The following is a 21,483-nucleotide window of genomic DNA, read 5'->3' on the forward strand; positions in this document are numbered from 1 at the left end:
CGGACTCATGGGCCTACTCACTCAGGCTCAGCTCAAGCCGTGAGTCTGAGTCTGAGTGAGTCCGGCTGAGTAATATGTTGGTGAGTTTGAGTCCACCTAACTTCGTTCAAGAAAATATTTAATCAGTCTGAGTTCGAGTGAGTCCAGTTGAAATGTTTGGTGAGTCTGAGCCCGAGTGAGCCCTCAGGGTGAAATATATTTCTTGAGTGAGTCCAAGTGAGCTCCAATTTTTTTGCCAACCTATGGTAGCGGGTACCTCACTTATCCGCAGAATGCCGAATAAAGGCATAGTGAGTGATTCCCTCCGTCACAAAAATTCTGATGCTTTATGAGGTAGTGGGTACCTTGCAAGTGTACTTGTAGTAGTTGCCCAAGAGAGTTTACAACTGGGCTCTAGAAAGACCGCTCTTCCAGCTTTCATGCTCCACACAGGTCTGGTGTTTTTTTATGGCACAGCCTCCCGCCCAAGATTGCAATGATTGGCTTGACGTGCTCTCTGCAATAAATGCTAAAAAAAGAGCCACTTCATGGTGTTGTGCTGTTCTTCAATGTCCACTATAGGGGTCAACAAAGTTGACCCAGTCAACTTGTCCCAGGCCAAGAACGTTGACGTAGAAAGTCGATGGCACACTGCACAAGTTCAAGATTGATAGTGGCGTGGAAGTTTCCGTAGTACTCAGGATGCTCTCTAGAATTTTTACACCTCTGAACCTGAAGAAGCTAACGGAACCCAAATGGGCCACCGCTAGTGGTTCTGGATACCACCACTATGTTGCGTTGGTCTGGTGGTTGTGCAGAAGGAAGCCACTGCTCATGCATGGACTCGAGACGTCGTCCGGGAGCGAAACTTGCTACAGGTGGCTAAGATGTTCGGAACTCCTTGGAGTGGCAATGGCCTTTTCAAAGCTGGATGCAACGTCTAGTTTTCACCAGGTCATGGGCAGAGTACAGCCAGGAACTTACCACATTGATGACATCCTCTGGCAGGTACTGCTTTGACCGCCTGCCTTTTGGCATTATGTCTGTACCCGAGTGCTTTCAGCACTAGACGTCCCGCATTTAAGAGGCGGCAAGGCGTCGTTAAAATGATCAGTGATAGTGTGGTGTTCGGCCGCAACCCTGAACACCACAACAGTGGAACAGTTACCTCGTGCAGGGTTTGCCCTAATCATGTGACGGATCTCTGGGCAGCAGAAATGGATCTTGAAGGCTAACCATGTTTGCCAAAGCCAATTTCAGGGCCACAGTATATCCCAGGTACCATCTTTGGTTAACAAATATAGATCTCGAACGCCATGCTTTTCCGTGTGAGCAACAACTTGTAGGTTTGGGCGAGTCGGTTCATGATGCGAAAACTAGAAGCAGCGCGAAAAAAACGACGACAAAAATAGGAACACACACAACAGGACTAGCGCTGAACTGCCAACTGAGTGTTTATTGAAGAATCACCACTTATAGCTATGCCACCAAAAACGCCTTGTCACACAAAAAAAGCCACAAAAAAAATCAACGGTTGCGGACATGCGTATTGCTAAACTAACAGGTGTTAGTTTAGCAATACGCATGCTAACAGGGACAAGAGACCGTTTCATGTGATACCATATGTGCACAGGTTATCGCATAACCTGAAGAAAGTGGCCAACAGGCACCAAGTCAACCTCGTATTTTCTGCTCCTCGTAAACTTTCAACGCTGTGTAATGCTATGAAAGGTCGAAAACAAATGATATGTACTACTAACCATGAAACGAAGTTCACCAAGTGCACCTCTGATGTTGTTTATGAGATACCATTGAGTTGTGGGAGAGTGTACATCGGACAAACTGGGCAATGCTTTAATGATAGGGCCAGGCAACATAAGAACAATGTCAAAAATGGCTATGGCAGCCATCTAGCCTCGCACTGTAAAAAATGCGCATGCACACCCAAGTTCGGGCAAACTAGTTTTTTGACGTTTGGAAAATCCAAAAAAGAAAGAGAAATCGTGGAAGCTTATTTTATCAATAAAGCTGGAGATAAGTGTGTCAGCGCGGCGTCACTTAGTTTAACTACTCATGAGAGATCTTTTCTCGATAAACACCTGTTAGTTTAGCAATACGCATGTCCGCAACCGTTGATTTTTATGTGGCGTTTTTTGTGTGACAAGGCGTTTTTGGTGGCATAGCTATAAGTGGTGATTCTTCAATAAACACTCAGTTGGCAGTTCAACGCTAGTCCTGTAGTGTGTGTTCCTATTTTTGTCGTCGTTTTTTTCGCGCTGCTTCTAGTTTTCGCATGCTTTTCCTTGTGGGAACAGAAAACACATCATGGGGATTGCCCGAGTCCCTCACACCATAGAGTTTCCTACAATACTTACTAGAGGGAACTCTGGCGCTAGTGTCTATGGGAGCTGCAACGCATGACGCTTCAGCCAGCATGGGAATGATGGGTAGTACACAAATTTGCCTAGTCTTCGTACTTTCGGCTCTATTTGGCTCCGCTTCGGCTGCATCCGCTTTGTCGAAAAACAAAGTTCAGCCAAAGTCAGCAGTTTCACTTTGCCACTTTAACTTCTTTAGGCTTAGCAATTCAAATCTGGTCACGAAGTTCACAACGATCCATTCTTTTATCCGAAAGAAAACCAAAACATAGCAATAAACAAAGCCACAAGTACGTTTGAAGCCGCAAGCACGAAGACTAGGCAAATTTGTGTACTACCCATCATTCCCATGGTAGCTGAACGATCGCAGCGCCAGAGTCCCCTCTAGTTAATTTTAGGAAACTCTATGCCTCACACTGCATATTTCAAGGTCAAGACAGGCCAAGCTTTAAAAAGAGGAGCATATGCCTCACACCGGAGTCGCATCTTCCCTACCCTTCCTGCGCCCTCCACATCCACAGCAAAGCCCAACAGAGAGTCATTCGCTTCGGCACCACAACATGCCACCACTTCAGCATCGCGAGACTTTTTTAATACACCACCGTTCTGGACCATATCAGGGGCATGTGCACCCAAGTTGCATATCCTCAGTTTCTCCAGAGAACGTCACGAGTAGCAAGGCTTTGGGGACCAGTTCGAGGCAAACATTCACACCAATCTTTCACTTTCCAAGATTGACGAATTCAAATATTTGCCAACACACTTGACAGCGTCAGAGAAAACAGCAATTCAAGGCATTTGCCTTGCAGAGGTGAATTAGGACATCGCAGTTCAGATACTGTCTGACATTTTCGGATGCCACGACGTGCTGGTCGACGACCACCTTGAACACTTCTACCTGTGTCACACGGGCACTTTTGAAAGGCCCTTAGTCGATGGCCATCGAAACACCACAACTCTATAAACTCAATAGAGTTCTTACGCTACTACACGGCAGTTTTGAACGGCTGAGTGGTTCAGGCATTTCTCACAAAAATTGTGCAGAGCTGCGAATCTCTATTTTTGTATCCATTTCACCTAAAGTTAATCCCCAGTTAAAATCACTTAAAATCCCAGATATGTATTTTGTTTTTGTTTAAACATTGTAACAAATTGTTTATTTGTGCTTATGAATACATATTTAGTTTTTAAGTTGTTGAACAGCGAAGCTGTAGCCAGCAATACACGGCAAGATGGCACGATGAAGACAAGTACATTGCTGCTGTCGAGAGTATGTGCTGTCCACACATTTCAAGCGGCAAAAATACTTTACAAAATAATTCATAATGCTCACATCATCATCATCATCATCAGCCTGTCTACGCCCACTGCAGGGCAAAGGCCTCTCCCATGTTCCGCCAATCAACCCGGTCCTGTGCTTTCTGCTGCCACGTTATACCTACAAACTTCTTAATCTCATCTACCCACCTAATTTTCTGTCTCCCCCTCACACGTATGCCATCTCTTGGAATCCAGTCAGTTACCCTTAATGACCACCGGTTATCCTGCCGACGTGCTACGTGCCCGGCCCATATCCATTTCTTCTTCTTGATTTCAACTATTATATCCTTAACCCCCGTTTGTTCCCTGACCCACTCTGCTCTCTTCCTGTCTCTTAAGGTTACACCTATCGTTTTTCTTTCCATCGCTTGCTGCGTCGTCCTCAATTTAAGTTGAACCCTCTTTGTAAGTCTCCAGGTTTCTGCTCCGTAGGTAAGTACCGGTAAGGTACAGCTCTTATATACCTTCCTCTTAAGGGATGGTGGTAGACTACCATTCATGATTTGATAATGCTTGCCGAATGAGCCCCATCCCATCCTTATTCTTCTAGTTATTTCACTCTCATGGTTCGGCTCCGCGGTTACTACCTGTACTAAGTAGACGTACTCCTTTACAACTTCCAGTCTCGCCACCTATCGCAAAGCGCTGTTCTCTGCCAAGATTGTTCCACATTATTTTAGTTTTATGCATATTAATTTTCAGACCTACTCTTCTCACATATGTAGCATTCAAAGCAAACTGGTTAGATTCCTTTGTTCCAATCGTGCCTACGAGCACAGTGTGCATGAGAGGGCACGTTCGCACTGTTTCCATTTCCGTTGCTTGATGGCTATCGAAGTTTCGATTGAGTTGTGGGATGCTCTGATGACTCGATAGACTACTGATTTGACGGCCTTCGAAACGTACCGTGTAGAAGCTCGTGCTTGACCACTGAGTCAATAGACTATTGGTTAGAAGGCGTTCCAAACGCCAGGTGACATGGGTATCACTTTCTGTGGCACAAGTTTGCAGTTCAACGAATGTAAGCAAACTGCGGAACCTATATGACGAAGTCGCTTTTGCATAAACGAACGCAACAGTCTTGGCATGTCCCCAGACTTGGCGTGTCCCCAGACTTATACAGCGCAGTTCTGAGACGCATCCTTCTGTAGGCATTGCCAGCGGACCTCAGCATACTGTACAGTCAGCGTCAGGAGGAGGCTTCACTAGTCGACCACTCTGACGTGCCCACAGATCTAGCAGACACAGCACAACAAGTCAAATACCTCATGAACTTCACCAGAGTCCAAGTCGAGGTATGAGAAAAAAACAGCACTGACCAAGCCAGTCTACCTCCAATCCAACAGAATCATCCACGAGAATTCCAGACTCCTGACCTCAGCCCACCCTATGCCGCGGCTCTACTAGCTGAAGACAGATCGCCACACATGCACCGCTGCCTGCTCTGCAATTCTCCGGAACATACTGTTTAGGAATGTTCTGAGCCTACTACAGGAGGATCAGGTAACATCAGACCTGTTGAAAGACGGTGGAGAGATTATGTTAGAGAAACTGGCCACCCTGTATACGAAGTGCCTCTCGACGGGGAGGATACCAGAATCTTGGAAGAATGCCAACATCATCTTGATCCATAAGAAAGGGGACGTCAAGGACCTGAAAAATTACAGGCCCATAAGCTTACTGTCCGTTGTCTACAAGCTATTTACAAAAGTAATTGCTAACAGAATTAATACGACATTAGAGTTCAATCAACCAAGGGACCAGGCAGGATTTCGTACAGGATTCTCAACAATAGACCATATTCATACTATCAATCAGGTGATAGAGAAATGCGCGGAATACAACCAACCCCTATACATAGCCTTCATAGATTACGAGAAGGCATTTGATTCGGTGGAGACATCAGCAGTCATGCAGGCACTGCGGAATCAAGGCATCGACGAAGCCTATATAAACATAATGGAAGAAATCTACAGCGGATCCACAGCCACTATAGTCCTCCATAAAGAAAGCGACAGAATCCCAATAAAGAAGGGCGTACGGCAGGGAGACACGATCTCTCCAATGTTATTCACCGCGTGTTTACAGGAGGTTTTCAGGGCCCTAGATTGGGAAGAGTTAGGGATAAGAGTTAATGGAGAGTATCTCAGTAACCTGCGATTCGCTGATGACATTGCATTGATGAGTAACGCGGGAGACGAATTGCCGCTCATGATTACTGAACTGGATACGGAAAGTAGAAGAGTAGGTCTGAAAATTAATATGCATAAAACTAAAGTAATGTGGAACAATCTTGGCAGAGAACAGCGCTTTGCGATAGGTGGCGAGACACTGGAAGTTGTAAAGGAGTACGTCTACTTAGGACAGGTAGTAACCGCAGAGCCGAACCATGAGAGTGAAATAACTAGAAGAATAAGGATGGGTTGGGGCTCATTCGGCCAGCATTATGAAATCATGAATGGCAATCTACCACTATCCCTCAAGAGGAAGGTATATAACAGCTGCATCTTACCGGTACTTACCTACGGAGCAGAAACCTGGAGACTTACAAAGAGGGTTCAACTTAAATTGAGGACGACGCAGCGAGCGATGGAAAGGAAAATGATAGGTGTAACCTTAAGAGACAGGAAGAGAGCAGAGTGGGTCAGGGAACAAACGGGGGTTAAGGACATCATAGTTGAAATCAAGAAGAAGAAATGGATATGGGCCGGGCACGTAGCACGGCAGGATAACCGTTGGTCATTAAGGGTAACTGACTGGATTCCAAGAGATGGCAAACGCGTGAGGGGGAGACAGAAAATTAGGTGGGTAGATGAGATCAAGAAGTTTGCAGGTACAACGTGGCAGCAGAAAGCACAGGACCGGGTTGATTGGCGGAACATGGGAGAGGCCTTTGCCCTGCAGTGGGCGTAGACAGGCTGATGATGATGATGATGATGAGCCTACTACAGTCGAACACGGATATATCGAACTCGTAAGTTATCCCCTTGAAAATCCTTTGTAAAAGTATAGAAATTCACACATTTATATCGAACGGTATTTTTACCCGCCATCAGATATATCGAACGCCGTGCGTGGTGGAAGGTGCGCTTCGGCATTCGCCGCACCCCGCGATCTTTGCCGCACCGCGCCTTCGCCGACACCCGAAACGCTCGAAAAACGTGAGGGCGAGAGGGCTCGCGCTGTACTCCTGTTGGGCGTGTTCAACTGGCAGAACGGCTTTATTTTTTCTTTCTTTCTCTCTCTCTCTTTCTTATGCTTTCTCCGCGTTACCGTCGGCTCGGAGAGCAGGAACGAAGGAGCCGGCGGCCTCCTCCTTTCGCCTTTTCTTTCTTTCTTTTTTGTTGCTGTTTTGTGAGTTTAATTCAGCCAACCAAAGCCCGCGCCTTTCGTAATTGCTCAGCCAAGCACAGCTCGCGCCCTTTGTACATCGCTGCTGCCCTCGCAGGTAGCCAGGTAGCCCGGATAGCCATTGCCGCCATCGCAACTGATCGCAAGCGCTTTCTTGGCGGAGTCCACTTCCGTGAGTTTTCGCATACCACGCATTCCTCTTTTATGTGTGTGCTGTGCAAAGGCGCTGCGAACTGCTTGAATTTTCGACTTCTTGTGTAGCAATGGCCAGCATCAAGAAGCGCAAGAACCTTGACTTTGCGACAAAGTTGAAAGCCATACAGTGTGTTGAGGCGGGCAAAAAATGTTCGATGGTGGCGGACGACATCGGGATACCACGGAGTACTCTGAGCCCCTTGAAGAACAAGGCGCATATCAAGGCAAAGGCGGCGGAGCAGCGAACGTCGGGAGCCTGTCGTGTGCGCGCTCCTGCCCACAGGAAAGTAGAAATTACACCATCTCCCGCTAAAGGGGACCATGAGGCGAAGCGAAGCCGGAGCACTTGCACGATCGCGTTCCGTTGGCGTTCGTTGGGCATGCTACCGACCTCGCGTCGTGGAACGCGAACAGGGACGCTACGCGCGTCGTATCTTCCATCTAGCCTGGCCGTTAATTCTCACAGGGCGAGCGGGGAACGCGGTCGACAGGCAGGCGAGAGGGGGGCAGCGTAGGAGAGGAGAGAGAGGGGGAGGGGACGCGCATGCGCTCGAGCTCATCGCGGCGTATCGCAGGAGAGAATTTCAGCATGTCTAGCCCGCGTTTCAGAGGAAGAGTGGAAAGGGGGAGGGGAGAGGGGGGAGGGGAGAGGGAAAGTGGAGAGAAGGAGAGAGGGGGAGGGGGAGGGGAGAAAGTGGAGAGGGATGTGGAGGGGAAGGGGAGAGGGAAAGTGGAGAGGGGTAGGGGAGAGGGTGAGTGGAGAGGAGGTGTGTGGAGAGGGTATGCACATGCGCAGTAAGGGTGGTCACGCCGCACACCACCACCACCACCGGATTGAGCTCGACCTCAAGATACTTCGCATCTAAAAAGGCACTCTATGCCTGGTTCTCAGTAGTGTGCACGAAGAACATTCCTGTGGATGGCCCAATGCTGATGGCTAAGGCCAAATGGTTTGTCGCTGCACTCGGTGAAGACGATTTCGCCGACAAAACCGGGTGGCTTCACCGATTTAAGCAACGCTACAACATCGTCGGCAAAACCATCTCTGGCGAAAGCTAAGCCGTAAGCGGCCAGGACATCCAGCAGTGGATGACGAAGGAGTGGCCAGAAATCTCCGCGGTGTTTTCACCTGCGGAAATCTTTAACGCCGACGAGACCAGTCTATTTTGGCAAATGCTGCTGAGCAAGGCTCTCGATGTCCAGGATAGCACGTGTCATGGCGGCAAAATGAGTAAAGTCCACGTGAGCGTTCTGCTGGCAGCCAACATGGATGGGTCTTGGAAGCTCCAGCCCTCTGTGATCGGGAAAGCAAGGGCACCGCGCTGTTTCAAGAACTCTGCGCAGCTCCCCGTCTGCTACACCTCGAACAAGAAGGCATGGCTGACGCGTCAGCTGTTCACAGAATGGCTGCAGGCGTGGGACGTCGAGCTGGGCAAGTCGGGGCGTCGTGCTTGCCTTCTTGTGGACAACTGCTCGGCCCACCACACCACATGCGAGCTCAAAAACATTGAGCTGAAGTTTCTGCCGCCAACAAGCGAAACTGCAACCGCTCAACCAGGGCATCATCAAGTCCTTCAAGGTGGGCTACAGGAGGCGACTCCTTGATAGGCTGCTGGTCAACCTCCATGTGGGCACCGAGCTGAAGGTTGACCTGCTTGGTGCCATACAAATGATGACGGGCGCCTGGCGAAACATGAAGACGGACACAGTGGCCAACTGCTTCCGGAAGACAGGCTTCGTGACGGCGGAACTTGTGGAAACCGGTGAAGACGGCGACGACAAGCGCATAGATGATGCATTTCGCGAGGTGGCGTCCCTCTTCCCGGCTGCCATTCCACCCGAAGTGTCTGCGGACGATTTCGTGGAAGCGGACTGCAATATTCGGGCTGTTGTGAGCCTCGCTAACAAGGACATTGTAGCTGCGGTCGCAGGGACCCAGGATGCCCAAGCCGACAGCTCAAGTGATGAGGAAGATCGTCCGGATGAGGCGGCGGCTACACGCACATTCTCCGCCACTGAAGTGGCGGCAGCGTTCAGCTTGATTTGCCGCTGTTGCGGTGACATGGAGGGAACCGGGCTGTCGCACCGGGACAGCCTCGATAAGATCGAGGCCAGCGTCTTCAACTTCATTTCGAAGACAAGAAGCAGGCCAAGATAAGCGATTTTCTTTCCCGCAAATAAAACGTTCTGTTGCATCGTGTGTGTGGAATTAGTTGTCAATCCTTGAATGCACCGACTGTAGGTGATCGTCCGCCACTGGTAAGGTATCGGGGCCTGTATTTTTTTATATATTGAATTTTTCATATATCGAACTAATTCGTACTCCCCTTTGAGTTCGATATATCCGTGTTCAACGGTACGCTGCAAGACAAGTGCAACCACCTCGCCAATGCCTGCCAAACTACCAGAACTCTGTGGTGCCACTGATGTGGTGGGCAACAGTTGACCTTGCTATGCGATATGAACCAAATAGCTAGCACCGTGTGTACACTTCGAGAGCGCGTGCCACAGTCCTCTGCTACACTCCTTTGAGCAACATCCATATGATTGAGCAGCAGTGGTCTCGTGCTTGTACTTTAGATGACTGGCAGAGCGTGGGCTGTGGCACCAGCAAGAACAGTGCTTGTTCGGTTCCTTCTCGAGACTGGAAGTCAATACAGTCGAGTCCACTTATAACAATATTGAGGTGCCATGAAAATATCATTGTTATAACCGATTATTGTTATAAGCGGGTTATGCCGAAAATAACAAAGAAAACGTGAGAAACAAGAGCATTTAATGAGGGGAACATGATAAACAAGAGCACTTAATGAGGGGGAAGTTGCTTACACTTTTCACTTTTTAGCAGGTAGAAAACCGTAAGCAGTCAGCTTCGACTGCTTACTGGCCATCTTATGGACATCTTTTTGCAAAGCGTCCAACTGCTGCGCGTGGCCGAGCGGAAGGTTTTTAGCAAACACAAAATCGCGCAGGGAGTCGGATCATTTGCAACGCTTCCTGATGCGACACAACCTGCATGGGTTCCGGTTCCTCCACGTCGTCACTGCTGTCGTCTTCCGCGCCGGTGACCGCAGCGACGATCGCCTCGTCGGTGAGGTCCTCATTTGTTGCTACTGCGTCGTCGGCGTGCAAAAACTCCTCAAGTCCCGACGCGTCTCCATCACCACTGTTCACCGACAACCAAAGTTCGGTCATTTCTGCGTCAGCAGGAGCGTCGCGGCCTTCCACTTCCGCCTCACTAGAATCCCCAGCAAAGCCCGCCTTACAGAAGCAATTCGCGATGGTGGAGGAGCCGACTTCTGCCCATGCCGCAAAAATGAACTGCACGGCCATCAGGAGCGAAACCTTGAAGTCCGGCGCAGGTCGGCGTTCACGTATGGAGATGTCCAGGTTCAGCGCCAGCCTGCTCAAAACACGACGCCGATATAGCGCCTTGAAGCAAGCAATCACTCCTGCGTCCATGGGTTGCAAGCCCGCAGTGGTGTTGGGAGGGAGGAAAAAATCTCCACGTTCGACAGCTTCTGGGCGGTATGATGGGCGGTGCAGTTGTCGAGCACCAGCGCCACTTTCCTGCCTTCGCGCTGCATCCTCTCGTCGAACTCGACCAGCCACTCACGCGTCATCCACGCTTTCTTGTTGTGGCGGTAGCGAACAGGTATCCTCGCGGCCCCACGAAAACAGCGAGGATTCCTCGACTTGTCTATCACAAAGGCGGAACACTTGTCGCTGCCGTCCATGTTAGCACAGAAAAAACTGTCACTCGCACTTTCCTCTCTTTGCCGCCCTTACAGGCATCGCCTTTGAGCGCGTGCGTCTTTGAGGGTAGCATCTGAAAAAACAGCCCAGTTTCATCACCATTGTACAGGTCTCGGTCCGCGTAGGCTTCGTGGATGCAGGGCAGTACTTCCTCCAACCACTTCTGCCTAGCTGAATCAAAACGGCAAGTTGGGCGAGTTGGTAGTTGACCATCGTATGCTGAGGGCAGCGCGACCCGGACTGAGGACTGTGAGTTGTGTTGTACGTGTCTCACAGTCCTCAGTCCGGGTCGCGCTGCCCTCAGCATACGATGTTCTGCCTAGCATTTACATACAGCGAGCCTGCCTCTCCAACGACTGCCTTGTACACAATGCCATGCCTCTCCTTAAAACGTTGAAGCCAGCCACCCCCAGGCTGGAAATCAGTGTTGCGAAGAAGGTACGCGAACCTCTTCGCCTTCTCCGCCAAAATGGGACCACTGACTGGCAAATTCATAGCGCGAGCGCTAAGGAACCACTGGTACAGTGCATCTTCCACGTCTTTGTAGGCCCCGTGCCTAACCCTTTTCCGGCCGTCATCCATTGCGTCGCTAGCACCGCTAGTACTGGCATGGCTGTCACTTTCGGCTTGCTTGAGTGCATTGTGAATGATGCAGGATACTGTCGGCTGCGGCAGGCCGTACTTGCGCACCAAGCTGCTCACTTTCTCGCCAGCGTTGTGCTCTCTCACAATGCTACGCTTAACTTCCAACGGTATTGCCGTTCGCTTCCTCTTCACTGGGGTGTCGCTTTCTGGAGGACGGTCTGCCATCGTTGTGCGCACAACGATGTCCGCGCGTGCGGGGACAGGAGGATCGAGGCGACAGTGACCACAGAACAGGAACAGTGACAACAGGCAAGGAAAACGACGCTCGTAAGCACCAGACTCGGAACACGTGCAAACGGCGGAGCTGGAGACGTGGCCAAATTAGCGAAGGATAGGGGAGGTCGGCAAAGTGCACACAGCGCTGCTGCTGCAGTGGCTTAGGGTGGCTTAGGCGCCCCGGTGCTTTTTCTACAGGCGGCGCACCCTCAGAATGGACTGCCCCACTGCCCGTAGAGGCGCCCATCCGGTCCTCCTCCCCCTTCTCTGCGTCGCCGCGGCAGGCGAAAGCAGCGGTAGCATGCGAGCCATGCGAGCCTCTTCGGCGCGCACTCGCCGCGTGCGAGGCTAAGTGCGCTATCGCCTGGGCGCCGCGCGTATGCTCTCATGCCCTTTTGCGTAATAGGCGGGGTTGGAGTGGCATTGTCGCAGCGTTTTTGCATTTTTGTTTCGTTCAGGGTTGGTTCCAGTGCCCACATTTAATTTTTATAACCGATATTGCATCATGACAGCATTGTTATAAGCGGTTTATTTTGCCATAGAATACGATGAAAAGCTGACGGTGCCGCGGCTGTCCATTGTTATATCCGATATATTGTTAAAACCGGTATTGTTATAAGTGGACTCGACTGTATTCCTTCATTGAAGCCATAGCACTGATAAGACAGGGACCACAGAAGAGGACGGGACATGCGCTACTCACAACTGAATCTTTATTTTGGAGAACATGTTGTATTTTACAGCAATGAAAAAACAGCAACCATGACCACAAGACCGTATCACAAGCGCAAGCCTGCATCATCCAGATATGCAATTTGATTTGCACTAAGAGTGATCGAGGGCGCACTAACACATTTGGCATCTTCTCTAGCAATCAACCAGGCCTCAACAATCTCCCACGTATCCTTATCAAAGTTCCTATAGACCTACTCCATGTTTGTAAACAGCGGTAGGCGCCGTCGATATATTTAGGGCCCTTGTAGCGACGTCACAGAGCGTAGGCTCCGCCCAGCCGGCCCAGCTTCAAGTGCGCTACCGCCCTCTATGATCACATGACAACTGGCGCAGCAGCTGCAAAAGCTGCCTCCGAGCACCGCGCGTCAGGTCGCTTCCCACATGTTTACAAGCTGTGGCCGCAAGAGAGGAAGTTGCTATGATATGAACATCGTGTTGACGTGTTGCTCCAGCTCTGAGAACCTCATCAAAACATGAGATATCCTGACGGCGGGAATGTGACTCATTTGCGAAATATCATCGCCGTTGCGACCATCTAGGTCACACGTGTACGTTTCAATTTGTTAACTAATGCAAGGGCGATCTCGGCGACACTTTCATCCTTGCGATAATGCTTCAACTACACGCTGTCGACAAGGCGGCTACGTATCTGTCAGGTCTGTCAACCGCGGTCCGCGGCTCCCTCCCAAGTCGAGACCGCGAAATGCGTACAGCCCGTAAACAGACGCGGCAAGTTTCCCCGAGTGTTGTTTTTCTGTGAATTCTGACAGACATGGACATACCGTGAAGCGCACCGCAGCCAGAACAGCCCTGCACGATACACTTTAGTCGGGTGTATCATCGCAGCGCATAAGATTTGGAAAAGCATAGACGAAGTCGCGGCTGTGTCAATGAACCGTGCCCAAGCAGAAACACATGCGCCATGACCGAGCCACACTTTAGTTCCCGCGAGTACAATGAAACCCTTTTGGCGCGTCTAAGACTTATATCAACAATGAAAAAAAAGTTATATCAACAATGGCAACCGTGAAGAATTCTCCGCATATATGACAATGCTATCCACAACGTAAACGTGCTCGCTATGCCTCCACAAAAGGCTTATGCCAAGAAATGCGGTGCTGCACATGACAATGACAACCGCTTGACAAGGCTAATCCTTTCTGCTGCGTAAGCCGCTCCAAAACATAACCGATGAGCCGGCGTCGGAGACAATTTCTTCCTCATCCCCCCGAATTTCTTCCTTCCTTCCCCGAAATTCTTCCTCATTTGCCACCGTCTAATTACCCCCCCATGGAAAACATCACTTTCGACGCGAACGGCATTGTTACAATTATTGAGTCATTAAAAAATTCATCTTCGTGTGGCATTGATGGCATAAACGCTAAGGTATTAAAAAACACCAAGCACATCACCAGTCTCTTCCTAAGGTTAATATTCCAGCAATCCCTCTGCACTGGATCTATCCCCTCTGACTGGAAAGTTGGTAAGATAATTCCCATTTTTAAAAAGGGCGACCGTACAAATCCTAGCAACTACCGTCCCATTTCCCTCACCACCGTTTGTTCTAAACTAATGGAGCACATTCTACATTCACACATTGCCAATTTCCTGTCATCTGTCAACTTCTTTCATCCTAACCAGCACGGGTTTCGCAAAGCTCACTCTTGCAATACTCAGCTCGCATTATTCCTGCATGATGTACATTCTAACCTGGATCTGAACATCGCCACCGACGCTCTTTTTTTGAACTTCGAAAAAGCCTTCGATAAAGTATCGCACATTCTTCTCATGCATAAAGTTTCGCACCTAAACCTACACCCCGACACAGTTAATTGGATACGTGAATTCTTGACCGATCGCCTTCAATTTGTTTCCACCAACTCATTTTCCTCGTCTCTATCCCCTGTTTTATCTGGTGTGCCGCAAGGCTCCGTACTTGGACCGCTACTCTTTCTCATATATATTAATGACCTTCCTGTTAATGTATCATCTAATATACGCCTTTTTGCAGATGACTGTGTTCTGTATCGTCCAATAACAAATTCCATAGACTCTTCCTCTCTCCAGGATGACCTCCTTAAAATCCAGGCGTGGTGCAACCAATGGTACATGTCCCTCAACGTCAGTAAGTGCTCCCACGTGTCCTTTCATCGTCGCCGTAACTATGTAGCTCCTTCTTACTCTCTCAACAACAACACATTAACCCAATGCAAGACATTTAAATACCTAGGAGTACATATATCTAGTGATCTGTCCTGGGCCCATCATATTCTCCAACTAACTAATTCCTGCAATTGCCTATTAGGTTATCTACGCCGTAACCTATCATCAGCATCCCCTGCAGTCAAACTACTTGCATATAAAACGTTGATTCGATCCAAACTAGATTATGCCTCTGCTATTTATGACAATCACCAAGTTAATATAAACAATTCCCTTGAATCAGTCCAGAACCGCGCTGCCAGGTTCATTCTTTCCGATTATTCCTACAGGTCAAGTGTATCCGCCCTAAAATCCCAGCTCTGCCTCCCCTCACTTTCTTCTCGCCGCAAGACTGCTCGTCTAATATTATTTTTTAGGTTTTTCCATTCGCTGCCTCCAGGAAACCAAATCATCATTCCTGCACATCGTTCCTCTCGCCACTCGCACCAAAATGCTGTATATCTACCACGTGCACATACGACCACCTACCAACGTTCATTTTTCCTGCATACTGCCGGAGAATGGAATGCCCTTCCATCCGATATCGCCCTCATCACCGACATTGCTCAATTCAAAGCTGCCATTGAAGACCATCTTTCAAGACATGAAACCTAACCTGACCCGCCAGTTTTTTCGTTCGCCCACCCCTCATGTAATGTCCCATGTGGGACCTTTGAGGTATTATGAATAAATGAATAAATGAATAAATTTCTTGCGTTTTACAGCTGCCGCTCATTTCTTGCGACGGTCTTTTCGTAAACAGCTAATGAAAAAAAAAAAAAACTTATTCCATTCTTCTCCTGCCCTCTTGCACAAATAACTGTGGCGCTGCTCGTCGATACACCGTTTTTTCTTCTTTGCACGACGACAAACAGCGCACGCACCAGCGAAAACACAGCAGCAACTGCAGTAGGCACGGCGGCTTTTGCCTACCGCGCGAAACTAAACGCCCGACGACAGCGCCACCGCATTTCCGTGACGTATGTCTGGTGGAATTCATCTATACAGAACTACACACACATTGAACCACGGTCGGCATCCGCAGTCATTACAATGCACTGATACATGCCTGTCACAGTAACAGTTAAGCTTCTGTTTGTGCTCTCTGAGCCTATCATTCAGGCTTCTGCCCGTCTGCCCGATATAGTACACCTTGCCGCACGAAAATGGGAGTCTATAAACAACACTTTGAGCACAGGCCACGAAAGGGCCTGTGCTGTCGACGCTGGCTCGATTCACCAAACTGCTTCCTGGTCGCGACAGCATAGCTCCAGTGTGCTACGTAACTACGGCTGGCGTCCGGTGCCATAAGAGAGCGCCGCATCCACAAAGCTTGCTTCCTTGAAATGTTCAGGTGGCTATAATTTATGCAAGGTCTTAGTGGAATGTTTTACCTGAGCTTGGTGCGAACAGAATCCCACGGCCAGAGTGAAGGCTGAAAAGATGCCTTCTCCACAGCGCTCTGCTGCTCGTCTACTGCTTGGCCAAAGTCGATCTTCTGCGCCAACTTGGTGAGGTTTTCTGACATGGAACATGGCCTGTAACAGCACCACACCGGCCTCATCTAACATGGCCAGCTCCTATTAAGACTGGCACATTGTCATCTCACTGAAGCTTATTTTGTGGCCCAAATTTTTTAGAAATATCAATTAATTAGGCACACATGATTAGTATTACATTATTAGTACAGCATGGATATAAATGTTAAAGAGACAGGGCCTGCAAACACGGACACAAGAGAGAAGTCAAGACACCACAAACGCTGCTTGTGTCCATGTTTGTACGTCCTGCCTCTTGAACATGAATACTTACCAACTAGGTCAGCTCTCTGTTATTTTAAGCATGGATATAAGTTTGGCTGTGTCTGTCAACTTGTGTGCACTGTAGTTTCAGTCCCACACAAAGGTGAATTTATATAGACGCCTATAGCAGGATACAACATTAGAAGTCCGCAGCATTTCCGTCTCAAAGGCGGATGAATACAAACCTACACCAATGGACGCACACTCCATACTGACGTCACGAGCCGGACGGCTGGAGAACATTGCGGAGTGCATGAACGGGACTATTTCTTTCTTAGAGGAGGCCATCAGCTGAGGTCACCTCCCGACTTCTTAAGTTGTATCCAATTATAGAGAGTTACTACAGAAAGAAGTACAACATGTGTCACAAGCAGATATTGTGCTGAATATGAACATGAATAAGAAACAATACCAATATCGCAGCCGACAAAAAGAAATGCTTGTTTCACATCCCCTCCCATCTCATGCCTCTGGCCAGAGTACACGTGTGGGGCATGCCTCCATTGAGGACAGTAAATTAGGTGCCCCATTTTGATTGCCTCCTTGAGACGGCTTTCCTCTTCAAGTACTTGAAGATGACTTGAAAGGCACTCACTGCACATAGACCTCCTGGCCATCGTAGGTGATCTCCTGCACTTGGTACTCCTGGCAAGCCTCAACGCAGACGGCCACGCTGTTGTTCGACATGGCTACTGAAATTGCATTTATTCATTCCATCAACGAGGGACATCAATAAAGCAGGTTTCATTTCACTTTATTTATGGTGAAAACCAAGGTAGAGAGGTCTGCCCATCACCCGACAAAGGCGAGCGTAACAAGAAATTAATTTTTTTTAGTTAATGACAAGTGCTGCAGTGATGACTGCACCATAAAAACTGCAGCTTAGTATAATGCGTATCTTGTTTTGCGTATAATGCATATCTGATTTACAATACATATAAACAGACAAAAAACATGTTTATGTAAAGCATGAACACAGTATAGAATATGAAAAAGTAGATAACGCAGATTAGGAAGTAAAATTCCTCACCACAATCTAAAGTCTCGAATGGGAGTTTAACATCTTAGGCATTTAATATGTTACCTCTCGAATGCCATCATGAATCCGTGTTTCAACAATACGTCGAAAATTGTAACTTGCGCACAACTACGCAATCATGTTTTCGGTTTTGGAAAATTCTCTGCTTACCTGGTTCGCCGAAAGAAAAAAAGATTGACAGTCAAAGAAAGAGAAACGCAATCAGTGATGGAAGCGACATTTTGCTTTTTGGAGCACACTCTGGAGCAGAAAAATGCTAGTTTGGAGCAGCTATTGACATTTTTGGAGCACATGGCAAAATATTCCAAACGACTAGTGGAGTTTAAAGCATTATTTAAGCATCTCATAAGTATTATTACTTGTTATTAAGGATACTGCACATACAATTATCACTGCAAATTGCAACAAACAAATAATTAAGCAGATGGGTTGTCAATGAACCCTAAGTAAGAAGGGCTATATATTTAAAATATCGGGTACTTGTGACAAAAATGATATAAAACCGATAAAGCTGAGCCCCAAATTATAAAAGAAACTAGAATCACATAGAGCAGTAACACATCGGTAACAGAGCAAAGAAATCTGTTATTTTCATATTTCACCAAAAGAGCCTGCTTTTGAAACTTGAAAAAAGAAAAAAAGACAAGAAACCAAGTTCGGATATGTTGAAAAAACAGCCTTGCCATTTCTTGTGGCAAAAATGAGGTCAGAAATGACAAAGTGATAAATGCGATCAGTCACACATCACAGTCCTCCCACCAGCAGTTGGTAATCAGTAAGATATCTCACACACATTTTAACAAAATAGTCTGCCTGTCATGTACAGCTACATACAGCTAAATTGGAGACATATCAACGATGCCACTACTTGTGGCATTGTCGATATGCTAGTATGTAGCTAGTACAGAAACTCCGTACTAGCATACTATAGTACATACTATAGGCTCCGTGCAGACGTAACTCCGCCGCCCATGAAGGCGCCTCTTGCGGCAACAAGCGCAGTCTTGACGGGATACTTTCACCCGCTTACTCTGCACTCTCCACGGTCCCGCGGTGACGGCGCGCGGTATTCTTGTGGGCTGTTCGTTTTGTAGGTTGCCTGTTCACAGGAATGCCGAACTCTTAAGAATAATTGTTGCGTTGTTGGGTGCAGTAACAGCTACAGCGATTCTCCAGGTACACGATTTTGTCGGTTTCCAGGCCAAATTGAGCAACCTTCACACCTTGGAGGCGCTCAAACGCAGCTCTAGCAATTGGCTCTTTCTGCAATCCGTACCGAAGTGCAGGACAATCCGTACTGAAGTGCAGCCCAAGCCACCACCTTTCGAAGTGCGGGACTGCTGAATGGCACCTGTGTGACCATACGCTTTGCACGCTCACCTAGCTTCTCTTCGAGGTATATAATTACACTGCGCTCCTAGGAGATAAAAAAAAATGTACCAGCCTCAATAAGTGCTCTAAATGTACACCTCAGCGCAGACTCATTGCCAAGAGGAAGTGTGGAAAGGTAATACCTCCCATCTTTGTCGCAGTAATTCTGCAGAAACGTTCATTTGCCCGAGCATGTCTGTATATTAGCGTGCGTAGTGCCATGGCTAGCAAAACGCGCGCCATGCGACAAGCTCGGCTGCACTAATTGAAATCGGCGCAGTGAACACAGTGCAATCGCTCGTGTCGTCTGTTTCAAGCTGCTGCCGAGTTTGCGGCCGCGTTAGCCCGAGGGTGACAAGCTGTTAACGCTTAGTTTCCCTCAACGTGCTCGCCGCCTCCGTTGTCGTCCTCCCCAGCTCATGCATTTTATGTTGTCGCGTTCGCCTGAGGATGCACGAGGTCTGGCAGAAAGAAGCACAAGCGCTAACGCTATGGTTCTGTGACAGCTGCTAACAATTTAACGTCCTTTGAAAGCCAACGGAAACGAAAACGCGTCGAGCGAAGCAGCAAAACACGGAGCAGTGGCTTGCCGCCGCTTGCGTCGTCTGCTCCCATATCCCGTCAAGTTTGCTGCCGTGGCCGCTGTGGCGCTGGAGGCAGGGCGCGACTGTGGCGGCTCCTAACGTATGCACGGTGCCTGTACTCGCGGACAACTTTTCTTGGCAATGAAGAAAAGGCTACGGGGGCGGAGCTACTGCACATTACTGCTCCGCGAAGTAGTCCGGTTTGGCGCGAGCTTCGAATTTAGTTTCAGTTCGTGAACCTTCCGTATCTCTTGTGACGGCTGTTGGATTATTCGAGCGGCCATGGTCGAATAATAAATTTGCATACTATTTGCTTTGTCTGCTTAGACAGCCATTTGTTAGTGAAATCCGTCACAAGTTCCTTCGGCGAGTCATCGGAAAAGCTGGAGGGCGACGGGCGCTCACCTGAAGACGGACGGCACCATTTTGACTGTGAGGAGCACGTAAAAGTTGCGACGTTTTCACACGTGCAAAAACGTAAATGACACTGCATATAGTAAAACACATATAAATTTTATATCTCCTTGGTGCGTGCTGCACCTCTTTTCAAAGTGTACCATAGAAAATAGAGCAATGTTGTTTTGCATAATTCTCATGCAGAAAACACGGAGGCAGTTGTGGGCTTTTTTTTCTTCAGCAGTAGCAAACGCATAGTTTAGCTCTGCAGCCTTTTCTTTATTGCCAAGAAAAATGTCCGCAAAATACAGAATAATAGTAGACAGCTTGTTCTTTTGTTACGTTTAGGCTCGCTGGATGATCATGTACTTAAAGTTCATTGTTTTCAGTTTACCAGTGCCATTTCGGAGCAGGTCTGGAGCAGTTACTAACAAAAATTACAGTTTGGAGCAGCATGGAGCAGCATTTCTCTTTTGGAGCAGTTTGGAGCAATTGGAGCAGCACTTCCATCACTGCGCAATGCCGCAAGCAACACCCGATCGTTTTGTACAAATTTTTCACGTGCCGCGAGTGAGCCAACAGCACCAAAGAGAAGCATGCGCGCTTCTCTCCTGTGAGGTCACTTCTCGTAGTTATCCGTGTGCAGCTCCCATTGACGAATAAACGTACGGGATCTGTGGCCGATCAGAGGACGTGAAGGAAAGCTTTATGCTCACCCAGACAGGAGGCAATGGAGGTGCCCACAGCAGACGCGACAAGTGTAACTCCACGATACACAAGTATCAAGCGTGCTCTAAACTCCGTTTTCGTACATGACGCTTCTGCAAGCGGCACTCACATGGCACACCACAACAGCCATGGACGACAACAATGCGGTGGCGGTGACGCTGCCCGTCAGTTTAACAGCGCCACTATTATAACGGCCACAGGGTTCAGTGTTGCCAGGTCGGACAAGGGGCGGCGGCGTCGTCGGCGCACGCCGGGTACATGTACATCCACGGCCGCTGGATAAAAATTGGCCGCGTATCTGCGTGCTTCGCTGCAAATGTCGTGTAAAGACGATAGAAGAGGCGCTGTGTGAGATATGGACGCCATCTGGCAATACGTCGGGAAACATGAGTGCTGTGTTGCGTGCTGGTAGTCCCGGCGCAGCAGCAGGCGAAGACCGGCAGTGACCAACGCGACCGGCGGGGACGCCAGCCAGCCCGAACACGCGGTTTGGCGCGAAGCGCTGAAGCAGAAGAAACGTCCGCACTCAACGAGTACTCTCCACACACTCTTTTATTTACACGTCGCCTGGGTAAAACAGGAATGCCAGAGCGGCGCCCATAACCGGCAGCGTGAAGGCCGCCCACAACGCTGCTTTTTCATTCTTTAAATATTTTTTTTCACCTTCTTGGCCTTCTCAAAACTAAAGTTTTTCAACACCAACCCATGGCATTCGTACAGTGCAATACAGAACCGAAACCGAAACACAACAATGAGCTCGTGCGAAGGGCACGGAGGAAGGCAAA

General features: G+C 48.6%; 1 protein-coding gene and 1 pseudogene across 2 annotated transcripts in view; both read right to left on the minus strand.

Moving 5' to 3' along the window:
• Nucleotides 1-20,847, minus strand: part of LOC119375576 (mediator of RNA polymerase II transcription subunit 17) — a 212,086-nt gene extending 191,239 nt beyond the window's left edge. The window contains exons 1-3 of one of the 2 annotated variants that reach the window (XM_037645791.2): nucleotides 20,686-20,847; nucleotides 17,175-17,271; nucleotides 16,172-16,315 (exon numbers count right to left, since the gene is read on the minus strand). In XM_037645791.2, coding sequence (XP_037501719.1) covers nucleotides 16,172-16,315; nucleotides 17,175-17,266 — 236 coding nt within the window. In that variant the 5' untranslated portion in view covers nucleotides 17,267-17,271; nucleotides 20,686-20,847. The remainder of the gene's footprint in view (nucleotides 1-16,171; nucleotides 16,316-17,174; nucleotides 17,272-20,685) is intronic. The other variant, XM_049420479.1, reaches the window with a different exon arrangement.
• Nucleotides 9,883-11,954, minus strand: LOC119375577 (tigger transposable element-derived protein 4-like; annotated as a pseudogene).
• Nucleotides 20,848-21,483: the final 636 nt, after the last annotated feature.

The sequence above is a fragment of the Rhipicephalus sanguineus genome, chromosome 11, assembly GCF_013339695.2.
Source record: "Rhipicephalus sanguineus isolate Rsan-2018 chromosome 11, BIME_Rsan_1.4, whole genome shotgun sequence".
In the NCBI taxonomy this organism is placed as follows: domain Eukaryota; kingdom Metazoa; phylum Arthropoda; class Arachnida; order Ixodida; family Ixodidae; genus Rhipicephalus; species Rhipicephalus sanguineus.